At 48.2% G+C, this 14,185-nt stretch overlaps 8 protein-coding genes across 8 annotated transcripts; 4 read left to right on the top strand and 4 right to left on the bottom strand.

Moving 5' to 3' along the window:
* Positions 1-248: 248 nt before the first annotated feature.
* Positions 249-2,166, bottom strand: N7471_007983 (uncharacterized protein; the record flags this gene model as incomplete). Its single annotated transcript, XM_057280702.1, has 11 exons — positions 249-293; positions 343-414; positions 466-533; positions 586-640; positions 694-753; positions 805-1,197; positions 1,252-1,584; positions 1,650-1,705; positions 1,760-1,831; positions 1,883-1,941; positions 1,997-2,166. The coding sequence occupies 11 exons, from the start codon at positions 2,164-2,166 to the stop codon at positions 249-251; spliced, it is 1,383 nt and encodes a 460-aa protein (XP_057134962.1).
* A 452-nt stretch (positions 2,167-2,618) lies between these two features.
* On the top strand, positions 2,619-3,070 carry N7471_007982 (NADH dehydrogenase [ubiquinone] 1 beta subcomplex subunit 9; the record flags this gene model as incomplete). Its single annotated transcript, XM_057280701.1, has 4 exons — positions 2,619-2,638; positions 2,688-2,820; positions 2,869-2,989; positions 3,045-3,070. 4 exons carry the CDS (start codon positions 2,619-2,621, stop codon positions 3,068-3,070), a joined length of 300 nt encoding a protein of 99 aa, XP_057134961.1.
* Positions 3,071-3,556: 486 nt separating this feature from the next.
* On the bottom strand, positions 3,557-4,071 carry N7471_007981 (histone H2A; the record flags this gene model as incomplete). The annotated part of the gene is made up of 3 exons (XM_057280700.1): positions 3,557-3,609; positions 3,666-3,958; positions 4,019-4,071. The coding sequence occupies 3 exons, from the start codon at positions 4,069-4,071 to the stop codon at positions 3,557-3,559; spliced, it is 399 nt and encodes a 132-aa protein (XP_057134960.1).
* A 581-nt stretch (positions 4,072-4,652) lies between these two features.
* On the top strand, positions 4,653-5,221 carry N7471_007980 (histone H2B family protein; the record flags this gene model as incomplete). The annotated part of the gene is made up of 3 exons (XM_057280699.1): positions 4,653-4,827; positions 4,898-4,969; positions 5,043-5,221. 3 exons carry the CDS (start codon positions 4,653-4,655, stop codon positions 5,219-5,221), a joined length of 426 nt encoding a protein of 141 aa, XP_057134959.1.
* Positions 5,222-5,476: 255 nt separating this feature from the next.
* On the bottom strand, positions 5,477-7,184 carry N7471_007979 (cysteine protease ATG4). Its single transcript, XM_057280698.1, has 5 exons — positions 6,918-7,184; positions 6,558-6,857; positions 6,282-6,450; positions 6,006-6,233; positions 5,477-5,957 (listed from the first exon to the last, which is right to left on the bottom strand). The coding sequence occupies exons 1-5, from the start codon at positions 7,051-7,053 to the stop codon at positions 5,588-5,590; spliced, it is 1,203 nt and encodes a 400-aa protein (XP_057134958.1). The 5' UTR covers positions 7,054-7,184; the 3' UTR covers positions 5,477-5,587.
* A 445-nt stretch (positions 7,185-7,629) lies between these two features.
* N7471_007978 (uncharacterized protein) lies at positions 7,630-9,495 on the top strand (the record flags this gene model as incomplete). The annotated part of the gene is made up of 3 exons (XM_057280697.1): positions 7,630-7,684; positions 7,741-8,992; positions 9,042-9,495. The coding sequence occupies 3 exons, from the start codon at positions 7,630-7,632 to the stop codon at positions 9,493-9,495; spliced, it is 1,761 nt and encodes a 586-aa protein (XP_057134957.1).
* A 186-nt stretch (positions 9,496-9,681) lies between these two features.
* N7471_007977 (putative C2H2 finger domain protein) lies at positions 9,682-11,346 on the bottom strand (the record flags this gene model as incomplete). The annotated part of the gene is made up of 2 exons (XM_057280696.1): positions 9,682-11,176; positions 11,234-11,346. 2 exons carry the CDS (start codon positions 11,344-11,346, stop codon positions 9,682-9,684), a joined length of 1,608 nt encoding a protein of 535 aa, XP_057134956.1.
* A 327-nt stretch (positions 11,347-11,673) lies between these two features.
* Positions 11,674-13,757, top strand: N7471_007976 (uncharacterized protein). Its single transcript, XM_057280695.1, has 4 exons — positions 11,674-12,226; positions 12,301-12,454; positions 12,510-13,513; positions 13,572-13,757. The coding sequence occupies exons 1-4, from the start codon at positions 11,817-11,819 to the stop codon at positions 13,744-13,746; spliced, it is 1,743 nt and encodes a 580-aa protein (XP_057134955.1). The 5' UTR covers positions 11,674-11,816; the 3' UTR covers positions 13,747-13,757.
* The last annotated feature ends 428 nt before the right edge of the window (positions 13,758-14,185 follow it).

The raw sequence follows: 14,185 nt of genomic DNA, 5'->3' as shown, positions 1-14,185 counted from the left end.
GCAATACCACATGTACACCAATTCGATCACATATTGATTGTTTGATGCCAATCAATTTTTAACAGCCGATTCAGATCGAGAGAGAAGAAAAAAAATAACACATAACACAAGAGGAGTACTTAGAGCCTACCACAAAACCTGTCGTTGACACGGCATTTATATCTTGGAACATAATAATTTACAAAGGGCGCAAGGCCGCTCTAGGTACGAGAACACAGATAATAAAAGGCGGCATACACTCATGCTACCTAGCCAAGCAGCATGCGCCGGGGGTCCTCAATGTACTCCTTGACCTGCGATGGGATTAGTGATTGATTCAGGCGGACGAGGAGGTAGACATACCTTGACAAGGAAAGTAACGGCCTCACGACCATCCAGGAGACGGTGATCGTAGGTGAGAGCCAGGTACATCATCTAGAAATATCAGTAAACAGAAGAAAAAGTGATTGGGTTGCCTGTACGTACGGGACGGATCTCAATCTTGCCGTTCACAGCGACAGGCTTGTCCTTAATGGCGTGGAGACCCAAGACAGCTAGACAAAATTAGATTCAGAAACCCCAAAAAAATAGTACGAAAGAACTGACCCGTTTGGGGAACGTTGATGATTGGTGTGCCCATCAGCGAACCAAAGACACCACCCTGGGGATAAGTTAGCCGTATTATTCTTAAACACACAAACACAGGAAACATACGTTGCTGATGGTGAAGGTACCACCGGCCATGTCCTCAATGGTCAACTTGTTGTCACGAGCCTATTACAGGTCAGTAAACTGGACATCCCCTCCAGAAAAACAACTGCTCACCTTCTTTCCGAGATCGGCAATGGCCTTCTCAATTCCAACAAGATCCTTGCCTTCGGTGTTACGGACAACAGGAGTCACAAGACCCTTCTCGGTGGCGACTGCAACGCTTATGTCAACGTAGTCGCGGTAGACAATGGTGTCACCGCCGTTAGGACCCTCAATGGAAGCATTGACAGCGGGGATATCCTTCATGGCAAGCACACAAGCACGGGAGAAGGCGCTCATAAAACCAAGCTTCACACCGGTCTTCTTGAGCACATCATCTTTGTACAGTTTCCGGAACTCCATCAGCGAGGACATGTCAACCTCATTGAAAGTGGTGAGAGAAGCGGCGGTGTTCTGGGACTGCTTCAGGCGCTCGGCAATACGCAGACGCATACGGTTCATTTTGACCTAGACCAAAATTAGTTTAAGTCAAGGTCAAAGGCCTATTGGCGGTCAACATACCCGGCGTTCCTCGCGGCCACCAAGAGCTGGTTGTTCAGCGGCTTGGGGCTTGGACTCCGCCTTGGGTGCCTCCTTGGGGGGCGCAGCCTTCTTGGGTTCGGGCTCCTTGGGCTTCTCGGTCTCGGCGGGGGCGGGAGAAGCATCCTTCTTGGGCTCAGTTTCCTTGGGTTCGGGCTCTTTGGGCTTCTCGGCACCTTCGTCCTTCTTTCCACCTTCGGGAGCGGCGCCAACCTCGATCTTGACGAGATCCTGGCCGACAGTAACGGTATCTTCCTCGTTTACGAGGAGCTCCTTGATGGTACCAGACTCCGTGGCATTGACCGAAACATCAATCTAACAGAAAATCTATGTTAGCAACGGTACTAGTCGTGAGGAGTGGGGACAGAGCTAATATTTACCTTGTCTGTTTCAATTGTCGCAATCTCCTCGTCGCGCTCGACGAAATCGCCAACCTCTATACCAGAATAAGTAAATGTCAAATGTTCAAACCACGGCTAAAGCACCATACGTTTTGAAAACTGCTTGAGGGTACCCTCTGTAATCGACTCAGCCATGCTGGGGACCTTGATGATGGAGTCGGCTAAGCACTATTAGCAATTGACCAACAAGATTGCTCAATAAAAACTTTTACCATAGGTGCGAAGTTGGTGGCCTCCCAGAGGAGCAAGGTTAAGTCGCGAGACATGGATGCTATGGGGTTGTATGAGCCAAAATTGCGACGGATGGTAATGACATAGATAATTACCCGGATGTAGAGACCTGCAACAAGCCCGAAGATGAGCGAGCTGGGGTCTTCCCCGTGAGGGTAGACAATCCTTTGAGATTGCGGAACTGGCTTGATGCCCGAGGAGCGGTTCTGGCCACAGCCGAGAAGCGCTGGCCAGAGAGGCGCGCAATAGAGATTCGAGAAGCCATGATGAAAGCAAAATTTACTCAGCTGGGGAAAAGCCGAACCGGTTTTGTAGGTAAGAGAAAAAGCTTCAACTCTAAAAATTAGAGGAAACAAAGAAGATGAAGCTCGGATTAGATCGGGTCCTTAAGGTAAACCGGGCACCCTTCCGGCAGAGGCGGACTATTCTTCTTACACTACGGCGACGGGGAGAGACCAGTCCAGCAGTTTCTGCCACGGGGGTGGGCAGTGACCATTTGAGCAAATTGATGCCGAACGAATTAGGAGGCCCAGAATAGTCAACCTGACGACATTGAAACCCTCAACTCCCAACCCATTGTCCACCAGGAACCCTAACAATCTCCACGAAGATTGTCATCTCTGGTTTGACAGACCTGTGTATCAACACACACGCTTTCTTATTTTCCTTTTCCTGTTCCAGCTGGCCGGAATTGGACCCGGACAAAACTTGAGCACAATGTCCACCTCCGTGGTAAAGTGAGTAGGCTGGTGTCTCCCTAGAGGACTGTTCACTGATCTACTCTAGGTCGCTCTACCGGCGCTCCCTGAAACTGTCTCTTGACTGGGCCGTCCACCGGCAGATCTGGCGTGGACAAGCAGTCTATATCCGATCCCTTTTCGAAGCCAACAAGGACGTCCGCGATCCTCGCCAGCAACAGGTATGTGAAACTGAAATACGTGGTTGGCAAACCTAACACATGCTCTAGGTTTTGCTGCGCGAGACAGAGAAGCTCTTGGCGACCTGGAAGCACCCTGACCCATACCGGGCACCTACTGCGCCCGGCGGCAACAAATGGGAGCGCAACCTGCCGGCCCGAATCCTGCCATGTACGTTTACATCCCATGCAACCTTAGATTTGAACTAACCAATGAAACAATATAGATGCCCAACCTCCCGGTGCACACTAAGTCAAGTCAATATCGCAAAACACAATATGAGGATTGGGTCAATTGGAAACATGAACTATACAACATGAAGTATGCGTATAGTTGCTGCAGATGTAGAGTACCCCACCAGAATCTAGAATCAACATTTTCGTTCATGTACAGTAGCCTCCACAAGAGCAGCAAGTCGCCAATAATATCATTCATACAAGTATATATGTATGCATGAAGTACGAAAGGCAAGGCATAATTTAACACTTGAAAGACCTGGAGTTTTCATTGATTTGGGCTCATGCCCAGGGCTAGTATCCGAAAGTTGAAATCCCTCAAGCGAGTTAAGGTCGTCGGTATCATTCCATGTCCGTAGACATAATGTACAACCAGGAAATTGATGAAAAAAAGAGAAAACGCAGAGCCATAACGTGCCCGTCCCATAACCCCATTATCGTGTCAAAGAACCAATCCGCGCCGGAAAAGAAAACAAACAACCCGCGAAAAAAGAGAGAACCCTTACAGCTCCTGGCTGCCCTTGCCGGCCTTGGGAGTCTTCTTGGGGAGAAGGTCTGGAAACAATGTTAGTGTATGACACAATAATAGAAAACTGGGTGGGATAACGTACTCTGGTGGATGTTGGGGAGAACACCACCCTGGGCAATGGTGACGTGACCCAGGAGCTTGTTCAGCTCCTCATCGTTGCGGATGGCAAGCTGGAGGTGACGGGGAATGATACGGGTCTTCTTGTTGTCACGAGCGGCGTTTCCAGCTAACTCGAGAATCTCAGCAGCGAGGTACTCGAGGACAGCAGCGAGGTAAACGGGAGCACCGGCACCGACACGCTGGGCATAGTTGCCCTTGCGGAGCAGACGGTGGACACGGCCAACGGGGAAGGCCAAACCAGCCTTGGAGGAACGGCTGAAGATGTTGATGTCAGTATGAAACGTACATATAAGATGCGAAATGTAAACAACTTACGACTGCGCGTTCTTGCTGCCGCTAGCCTTGCCGCCGGACTTTCCGCCAGTCATTTTGATGGTTGGATTTGAAAAAGGGGGGGAGGTTTTAAAGAAGAGAAAAGAAGTTTGTTTGAAGGTGGAGAGCTTGGGTTATGGTGTAAAGTCGCAAGAGCAGGTGGGAGAGCGTGTGGAAGCGGAGGACCTTTATAAGGACGCGGTGAGGGTGACGTTGGGACGGCATCAATGGGCCATCCAGATCACGGTCTCGCTTAGATGTTGCAGCCAATGATCAATCAGATCAGACATTCCGCTTTGGGAATGGTGTGGTAATATAAACCTATTACCATACGTGACAGTCAGCTGAGCGTGATTATACCCCACCTTTCCCACCTTGAGACGCGTCAATGTCGGTTTAATCATACAGATCATACCAAACTATTACCGTATTGAAATTCGGCCTCCTTTGCACCCCCTCCAGGATCAACTGCCCTTTGGAATACGAGTATAAAGACGCTGTCTCCCCTCGTCACCGCGTCTCTCTAACTTCACCTTCCACATTCCATCTCCGTTTCCCACCCACACGCTTCATCCATCTTTACTCTTTACTCTTTCAACTCATTTTTTCTCAACCAACTTTTCAAACCACATTCAAAATGCCCCCCAAGGCTGCTGAGAAGAAGCCCTCCACCGGTGGCAAGGCCCCCGTTGGCGGCAAGGCCCCTGCTGAGAAGAAGGAGGCTGGCAAGAAGACTGCCACCGCTGCCACTGGAGAGAAGAAGAAGCGCGGCAAGACCCGCAAGGAGACCTACTCTTCTTACATCTACAAGGGTGAGTTGATTCCTGAAAACAACCTCAATCCGAGAAAAAAGAAACGCGTCCGTACTAACTCCATTTCCAGTCCTCAAGCAGGTCCACCCCGACACTGGTATCTCCACTCGTGCCATGTCCATCCTGAACTCCTTCGTCAACGGTATGTTTTTCCTCGGAGATAAACGCGTTTGCGCGTTTGTCACGTCACCTTTTCTGACTTGTTCATTTTCCAGACATTTTCGAGCGTGTCGCTACCGAGGCCTCCAAGCTGGCTGCTTACAACAAGAAGTCCACCATCTCCTCCCGGGAGATCCAGACCTCTGTCCGTCTCATCCTCCCCGGTGAGCTGGCCAAGCACGCCGTGTCTGAGGGCACCAAGGCTGTGACCAAGTACTCTTCTTCCGCCAAATAAGCGGCTTCTTTACGTTTTCTTTCCAGCTTGCTTTTGTTTTTACTACCTCTTGATCTGTTATGGGCTCTGAGGTGGTCGGTTATGGGTGTTTTGCGGGTTTCTAATGCGTCATGGGATGGCTTGAATTTTCTTTTCCCCGATGGGTGATTTTTTTTGAATGGTTACCACTCGATACGTGAATGCGGTGTAACATAACTCGGGTCTGGGGCAGGCATGGATTGGCCTCCCCTACTAGAACGCGAAATTCCAAATGCTTAATTGCATTGCATCATGATTCTATTTCTCTTTCCTGGTAGATTTTCCAAGGCGCAAACTAGAAGAAAGGGGGAAAAGGAAGCAACCTGCATTTCCTGGTTTGTCTATATCTCACTCCATCTCATCTGAATCGTCCAGCGCCTCAACTTCATCCAGAGCCTCCGCCCGAACATGGCCATGATCTGGCTGATGCTGACTGGGGAAGATGTGCACGATGGGCTGCCCAGCCGTGGATTGAATTCGTTTCTTCCAGTCAGCCCAATCATCTTCATCCTTGATGAGAAATCCAATCAGCATGCTGGGATCCATGTCCTTGATATGGATTCTCCGCAGTCGGCTGGTGTAGTAGCTATCCAGTTCCTCTTGGGTGTAAAGCCCATCTGGTCGGTATGATGTTGCCGGTCGGGTGGTATGCGGATCAAGGAAAAAGAGGTGGCAGTCCTGGGCCCCTACAAAGTAATGCGATGCCGATGGGCGTCCGCTATTTTTGTTAGCGCACACTTCATATCGAACAGAGAAATGAACCTACCCTGCAATGCCAACGGATTGGGGATATGCCAGTGCAGCTCGGAGTCCATCCCAATACGCTGGAGTGACATTATCGATCCCCAACCTGGTTCCAATCAGGATGAGCGTTGGTTGAATTCGACCTGACCTATCGTGGGCCACATGTGCAAATTTGTCTTCATAGACGTCCGATGTGTCACTGGTTACATAGACCCTGAGTTGGGGGACCTTGCTTTGGGTTGAGAGTAGCCTATCACCATCAACATCACGCTATGGCTCAACATCTGGTAACACGTACTGGATACATTTAGCAGTTGCCGAGGGCCCAAACCATTCACCTGGGTATTTCCCGCATGATTCTGCACCGCGATTGACAAATTGATGTATAGAGAAGGGAGCTTCGGGGTGATCGGCGAACATCGATATTAACTTTGATTCTTCCTCCACTTTCTCCCCTCGACGCCAGTCTGGTATATCTGATTAGCTCTTGTTTTTATAGAAGTTTTGTTTTTGTTTTTGGTTTTTTTTTTTTTTGAGGATGGTATTTTTTGAGACATGATTAGATGTATCTCACCTCGTCCTAGTAACAGAACTGAAAACGTATTTGCCAAAAGGCTTTGTCCAGATCTGATCATGCAGCCCCACCCTGTATCTGATGTAAAGCCCTGGGGGTCCATCAGCTGACTTCTCAGACGTACCCCCAGTGTCATTGAGGATGTTGCTTCTGGTGTCTTTGTTCGTGGGATCAGTGTGAAATTTGATCGATATGTGATCCAGATCCTCGATCCAAAATCAGAGAGAAATGCCTTTGGCCATGCCGTGTCATTAGATGTGCTAGCATCGGGCAGTCTTGGGGGGCTGTGTGGGTTGTTGGCTGTATGGGATGTTAGAGGTGGATGTTATATACATATGTATTCACTTAGGCAAGACTCACTGGCCTGGTCACTGGATGGTTGCGGGGCATACTCCCTGCCCAAGCACCATATCGATGCCGCAGGTACATCATTTTTGGGTTCTGGGTCCCAGAAGTATTGTACTATGCGTTTGCACTTTTCCATGTCCACATTCATGGTTGGTGCTAGTTTTCTGCTGTGGATCAGTTGTGGTTATGGTTGTTTATGGTGTGGATGGGGTGGGTGATTCAAGATTGGAGGTGAGTAGATATATATATATCTCTCCCTCTCCAAACTGGAAGTTAACTCGGCGACTTAAAACCAGTGATCAACCAAGTCACCATAAAAAATAATCGAGGAAAGCACCAAACAAAAATTGGAGATACAAAATACAAACGGTAAAAGCTCTAGACAATACGTCGAATATTCTTTCCCCGGGACAGGCCCAGGTGAGGGGGAGTCTTCAGTCACGAGCCAAGACGTCACCGACTACAATGTGCATGCAATGTTTTTGTAAGTCTACACTGTATACTCTACAATTGAAACAGTCATTTAGTTTTTGAAAATCTAACATAAAAAGTTTGAAATGACGAAATAAAAATAAGAATAACAAAATACATAGGTCATATAGAACCATACGTATTAATTGTTACCCTTTGTAGAATGTCCGTAGTCACCGCCCGGACCCGAAAGGCAAAAAGAATTCCCCCCATCACTTCTTTCTCCATCAACAGATCAGATTCACCGACACCCATGGCCCGCCATGGGAAATTCAAGGCCCGTACTAGACGGGCACCATCGGATAGAGGTAACTAGTGTCCTCCCATTCATTTGATGGTTACTAACTTGTTCCAAAAAAAAAAGACCCATCGCCACACCAGTTTACTATGCAGCAAGAAGCTCGGAATACTGAAACCCATCAGCGATCATGGTCAGACAGCAACCTTCGTCACAAATCCGTTCGCTTTGTGAGCGTAGGAAGCTTGGAACCGACATTGGAACAAGCAGACGAGGATCAGACAAAATCAGACGCGGATCGGGAAGAACCGAAGACCGACAATATACCGGACAAAAAAGCCGACATTGAGGTCCCATTCGTCTTCGACTCAAAGGGACAAGGGGCTGTTCATACCGAGCACCCGGACCCAGTATTGAAGTCCAAAATATCGGATATAGACGACTCGAGTGAGGATGAGGTTGTGTTCACCGGCCGCAGGAGGAATACAAAACCCGTTCTCATCGAAACGCGTCAGAACGAGATCCAAGAAATTGTGCAGAAGACTACTGTGGCATTTACGCAGAAACTACACACACCGACGTTAGACCATATGCCCCGGGACCCTTCGGCTGCCGCTACCCCTACAGGCAACCTTGAATTCAACATCGAGAGACCAGACTGGCCACCGGAAGAAGAGACCGACCCACTAGCCGACTATATCGCCAACATCGACAATGACTACCACGAGGAAGTGACATCCGGTGCAAAGATTAACCTAGAAGGTGGCATTGATGTCGAAAAAGCTGCAACGCAACTAGACCTGTCGGCCTCGAGCCCCACAGGCTCCAAAATTGAATCACCCAAATCACTAGCTCAAATGCAAATTGACACCGAACATGATTCAATTCCAACATCAAGCGAAGATGACGAGGACGATATGGTCATCTCTGGATCAGACGACGACACCCTTGAAGACTTTGTGCTACTTGAGGACCTGGCAAACGGATATTCTGGGTCCACCAAGAAGGGTTCCCGTTATGGAAAGCCTTCATTTCCGTCGGCATCGGCACTTGTGGATGCTCTTGAGGCTGACCCGTATTTCGGGTTTGACATAATGGACTTTGACCGATCAAGTCTACGGAAAAAAACCAAGGGCAAGCAGTCCATCCCCGACCCAGTACTATCGGACAGTGAGTTCGAAATCGAGCTACAGGAGGCCTGGCAAAACGACCGGACCAAAAAGAAGCTGCGGAAGATGGAGCGGGCAGAGCTCCGGGCGCAAGGACTATTAGGCAGAAAAGCAGGGAACCCAGACCTCAAGGTCAAGTACCCTAAAGAAATGAACATGGAGGAATTTATGACCGAGATTCGCTCATTCCTTATGTCTGCTAAAAATAGGTTCGTTTTATATCTGCTCATTCTCATGGACCTCGCTAATTTAATATAGCCTGTCCTTGCCACCCATGACCAAGCAACGCAGAAAGTTGATACATGAATTGGCCAATGCGCTGAATCTGAAATCACAGTCACGCGGCCATGGACTTTCTCGCTTCCCGGTCCTCAATAAGACGGTGCGCACCCCGCGATACACACCAAAGACTATATCCAACGTTGACGAGCTCTTATCCGGGAGGAAGTTTAACCGTCGGTTGTTCAAATCATGGGGCACGGAAGTGCCGAAATTCTCCCAGACCAAGCGTGGAAAGTCTGGTGCTGCTTCATATATGGATGGCGATGTGGTGGGCGCCTCTGCTCCGGAAATCGGAGCTGAAAACCGAGGTCGGGCTATGCTGGAGAAGATGGGATGGAGTACAGGGACTGCTCTGGGTGCCGCCGACAACAAGGGAATTCTGCAGCCTGTCGCGCAGGTCGTGAAGAACTCGCGGGCTGGGTTGGGTTAGATGTTTGGGTTTGTGTTAGGAAGAAGGGGAGGATTTCCAAACCGGCATATGCGGCCTTATTAAACTAGACAAAATAGAAATGTAAGCCTCGACGGACCTGATATATCTTTCTATCTTTTTAAATGTCTTTTTTTTTTGAAGGAAAAAAAAAAAGAAAACCAGTAAATGAGCCTCACTGTTGTGTTACTAGTGTTTCCTCCCCTTCTTAGCAACAGACCCCGTCAAGGGTTGTGCGTGGTCGAGGTCTCTAATATGATCGAATAATTTAGACTTGGATGTGAAGGGAGCCTGGCAATCTGCACAAATAAACCCTGTGGGCTGATCTGCTTGCTTCGAGGCCTTTTTCGCCCGTTTCTGCTTGGCCTTGCCCATTTTGAGAGTCGGTGACTGCTCGGTGAGGTCCGAAGAGAACGGACGACCAGGCATACCAGAGAAGTCTTCGGCACCTGTGGACAAAGAATCCATATCGGTGCGAAGCCTCGTCTCGACATATTCCCTGGAGGCATAATCATCATTGTGCGAAGAGGGTGGGGAGTTCAGCTCGGAAAGAGAAGTTGTTTCCTCTAGACCAAGCGAACTTTCTCGATCCTCGGCATCAATGTCGTGGCTCTTCAAGGAGGCGTCTAATCCCAGATCGATCTCTGAGACAGCAGAAACCTCATATTTTCCGTCATCAACCTCAAGAGGTTTAGTTGTGACTGCATTGTTACTCGAGTCATCAGCGGACTCCAAATCCAATTCGTCGTTCTGCATTCGCATCTCCCAGCATAGCTGTTTGACTGCCTTCAAATGCTTCTTGCTACGTTCGTGCGCCTCAAATTGCTTCTGGCTTTTGAAAAATTTGTGACATGCCACACATTCGAAACTCTCGACTTCGCTCTCTTCGCTCCTCTCTTGGTCGTCATCTGCCACTGATTGCTCTGACTGGGCCCACTCGGGGAGGACATGGTCCCGCATCTTGGCTTGATTCACAGCCCGTGATCTTGCAGCCTGTGCAGCCACAGACTGGCGAAGGGTTTCCTGACGTTGAGCCTCACTCTGGGCATTAACTTTATACCGCGGGTCACGTTTCTTGACAAAAGCCACGAGGGACCTGACAGCATCGTTGAATTCTCGGATGCCTTCCTCCCGAAGACGTTTGTTCTCCTTTTCCATCATTCGTCGCACCCGACGATCAGGCGCTTCAGAATAGCGATGAGCATCTTTCCATGCGAATGACTTTTGGGTGGAGAACCCGGTCCATGCAGCATAAAATGGCCGTACAACGGTTTCAAAGTCATCGTCACCAGATCCGAATGATGGATATTCGATAGGGTCTTGATTCTCCCACTGACAGGCCAATCTTTCTTCCAGCGCGAGCTGTTCGAATTGCTCTCGTAAACCACCAAAGAAGCCGGTTGGGGAGTCGGAAAACTCCATTCGAGGACTGAACTTCGAAAAGAGTCTGAGGACATCTTCGGCTGTTGTGATTCGAACATTGTACGAGTGTTGATCATCGGTGTTTCCGTTGGTCCCTAAAAATGCATCGCTATGGGAGTCGTACCATGCTCGTTCCTGGGGATCTGCTAGTACTTCGTATGCGGACTGGATTTCAGCGAACAGCTTCGTAGCCTCGTCAACATTCCCATAATTTCGATCTGGGTGCAGCACAAGAGCTTTTTTTCGATATGCCTTTTTGATCCTGAGAGGTCGGGCAAGTTTTAGTTATGTCCATAACCACATATCCATGCGAACTTACTCCTCATCTGTTGCACCGCGTGTTACACCAAGCAGCTCATAATAATCAGTCTTCTGGTCTGATTGTTCTGAAGCGCCAGAGCTCGCCTGGCTAGTGGAATGGAATTGGCCCATGGCGTGTAAGGAGGAGAGAAAGAATGGTGGGGAAGGATGGCGAGGACCGCAATAATCGGCCGCAATTATTTTGAAGCAACTTTTGTTTAGTAATTCATTTCAAATATCCCAAAGAGATCAGTGGTACGGTAGAGCGAGAGTACCGTATATAAATGTCTATAAGCAGAAGAAGGGAAGAAAAGAAGAGAGAAAAAAAACATTGCGATGAAGTTCAACCTTGGAAGGCTTGGCGTCTTCAATGGAGATAACAAAAGCGGGGAGAAACATATTCTCAGTGCCTCTTGGTGCTAATATTTTTCCTATTTTCCTACATGTTCCTCCTAAGTTTCTGATCTACCCTTCCTTTTTTCCTCTCTCTCTCTCTCTCCCCCCTTCACTTACCGAGGAATGTAAACCGGTTGTTCTTCCGTTCTGATTGCTCTCTCCTTTGGTCTTCCCCTTCCAACGTCGTCAATATTCCACCTTCAGGGATGGTTCGGTCTTTAATCCATCTTCCAGACGAGATCCTGCATTCAATTCTATGTTATTCTTCTCCTCAATCCTGCGCCGCCGTCGAACAAACCAACAGTCGATTTCAAAACGTAGCGAACGAGCGTTTACTATGGCGTCACCATTGCCAGTCGCATTACAAGTTCTGGGATGGGCGACATGAGATGCCCCGGAAGCTTGCCTGCCCAGTGAATTCAACTGATTGGAAAGCGCTCTTTGTCTTCAGGTTTCAAGTTGATCGATCTGTCACTCGGCTTCTTGATAGTATTCTTGGTAGCCAGACCGGCCGAATCGAGAAGTTTCGCCGTGTTATCAATATGGGATATGATACAAAGGATACTCTTCTACGATACAGCCTGATAGAGTCTGGGGAGGATTATTTGGCCAGAAGGTGGGCTACTAATTCTATGAAAGTTGGCATGTGTTTCCCTCAAATTAACCAGTGCCTTGTGCCAATCACAAAAGGTACTACGCCCACGCGCTCTTGACTTGCCTACACCGAAGCATTGCTATACCAGAATGGGCGAAACTCAATCGCGGAGAACCCGTGTCACTCGACAGAGCCTTGGCCTGCTTTGATCTCTTCATACCCGAAAGTGGAACCGGGGATTTGGATGAAGTAGGTGTTATCCCAGGGTAACCCCTCGACAAATCTATACCTGACTCCGATCTAGATACGAGACTCTCTGGATGTGATACTAGACCGCTTTATTGCATCTCACCCGGATCTTTACCTCTTCACCCCCCGTGAGAAGGCACTAGCCATAGCATCTTGGCTAGCGCTGAATGATCTCACGGGGATTAATCCAGAGCGGGAATATCATTCTTTGGAGCATAACTTTTTAGGGCTGGCTCTAAAGGATCCAGGGCATAACTCTCTGCCGTTGATATCAGCTGCGATATACTGCTTTGTTGCGCAGGGGGTAGGCCTAAACGCCCGTCCTTGTGGTTTTCCGTTCCATGTGCATGTTATCATTACCCCCCAGCTGGGCTCAGATATCAATGGCAATGCTTTGAGTGGGATGGAGCCAGGGGAGCCCTTTTACTTGGACCCGTTTCGGGGTGCAAGAGAAACTGCTGTCTCAAACCTGCGCAGCCAATTAACATTTCTGGGCATGTCCAACATGGATCAACGCACAACTCTCGGTGAAGCATCGACCTCGGGCGTTGTCTTGCGCTGTGGTAAGAACATATTGAACTCGATTCGTGTCGAACCCCAGAATCCGACCTCGCGTGCCACCTCGATAGATGTGGTGAGCGCAAAGTACGCAGCACTCTGGTCTGTGATGCTACTGTCAGGCAATTCGAGGCCCATGGATTTACGCCATCAGTTGCCATGGCTCATGGAACTGTTTGCTACAGACTTTCCTTCTGATATATTTCTAGTCGAGCAGTACATCGCTCCCTTGTTTCATGGGCTGTTCGAGCATGAACACATACTGGAGAGCCTTCATGTGATGAGGGCCGTGGATGAGATCCCGAAGCAGATTCGGAGGCGAACTGGTGGCAATGCAAATATACAATACAAGGTGGGCCAGATTTTCCGCCATCGTCGCTATCATTACGAGGCTATTATCACGGGCTGGGACTCGGAATGTGGCGCTGGTGAACAGTGGATGAGGAGAATGGGCATTGATCGTTTAGAAGCTGGCAGGCACCAAAGCTTCTATCATGTGCTGTAGGTGGTTTTGTACTTGTGTTCTCGTCTTGGCTAATGGCTAACAATGGATGCTTAGTGTGGCGGATCGAAGTGTCCGATATGTGGCTGAGGAAAACATTGGAATAATTCTACCTCTCTTCACGGAATTGCCGAGAAGCTTGACTGCCATTGCGGGTAAGCATTTCAAACGGTGGGATGAGAGGGAGAGGATGTTTGTGAGTAACATGAAGGATGAATACCCCGATGACTAGTTAAAATAAACCCCGCTTTGTCAATATTGTTACTATCTAGGTCTTCTCAAAGGTAAGAGTTGCATTAAATCAAGAATTGTAGAAATAGGAGGGGGAGAAAGAGAAAGAAGGAAAGGAATCAGTACTAAGACAATTAGTAATTACCTAGGTGTTAAATAGTCTTAGTGAGGAATATAAAACATTGATATAATTAATCGTTTAATCACTACGATAATATCTAAATTTATATACTATAGAAATGCTTTTTTAAGCCTAATTAATAGATCAATAGGTATTAAATTCTAGGAGGTTATAGGGGTTATATGATACGAAGGAAAAACTAAAGATGAAAGGTAAGAAAGTAAAGAGATAAAAAGGTTGTATTTGGTTAATTGAAGTATATTCAATATATAGAAGATATTCACTATATTCTATAAAATATTATTATCTCGGTGGTTAT

Source organism: Penicillium samsonianum, assembly GCF_028829775.1.
Source record: "Penicillium samsonianum strain IBT 33392 chromosome Unknown utg000004l_segment0_segment0, whole genome shotgun sequence".
In the NCBI taxonomy this organism is placed as follows: domain Eukaryota; kingdom Fungi; phylum Ascomycota; class Eurotiomycetes; order Eurotiales; family Aspergillaceae; genus Penicillium; species Penicillium samsonianum.
Note: the sequence above shows the minus strand (reverse complement) of the source record. Positions and strands in the feature narration are given on the sequence as shown.

Excerpts from the sequence above, each read along its gene's own strand:
- N7471_007979 (XM_057280698.1), bottom strand. The coding sequence starts at position 7,053 with ATGAATGTGGACATGGAAAAGTGCAAACGCATAGTACAATACTTCTGG. Across the intron at positions 6,858-6,917 it reads ACCATCCAGTGACCAGGCCA|CCAACAACCCACACAGCCCC; the intron begins GTGAGTCTTGCC and ends CATCCCATACAG. Across the intron at positions 6,234-6,281 it reads GCAACTGCTAAATGTATCCA|GCTACTCTCAACCCAAAGCA; the intron begins GTACGTGTTACC and ends TGATGGTGATAG.
- N7471_007976 (XM_057280695.1), top strand. The coding sequence starts at position 11,817 with ATGGTTCGGTCTTTAATCCATCTTCCAGACGAGATCCTGCATTCAATT. Across the intron at positions 12,227-12,300 it reads GAGGATTATTTGGCCAGAAG|GTACTACGCCCACGCGCTCT; the intron begins GTGGGCTACTAA and ends CAATCACAAAAG. Across the intron at positions 12,455-12,509 it reads GAACCGGGGATTTGGATGAA|ATACGAGACTCTCTGGATGT; the intron begins GTAGGTGTTATC and ends ACTCCGATCTAG.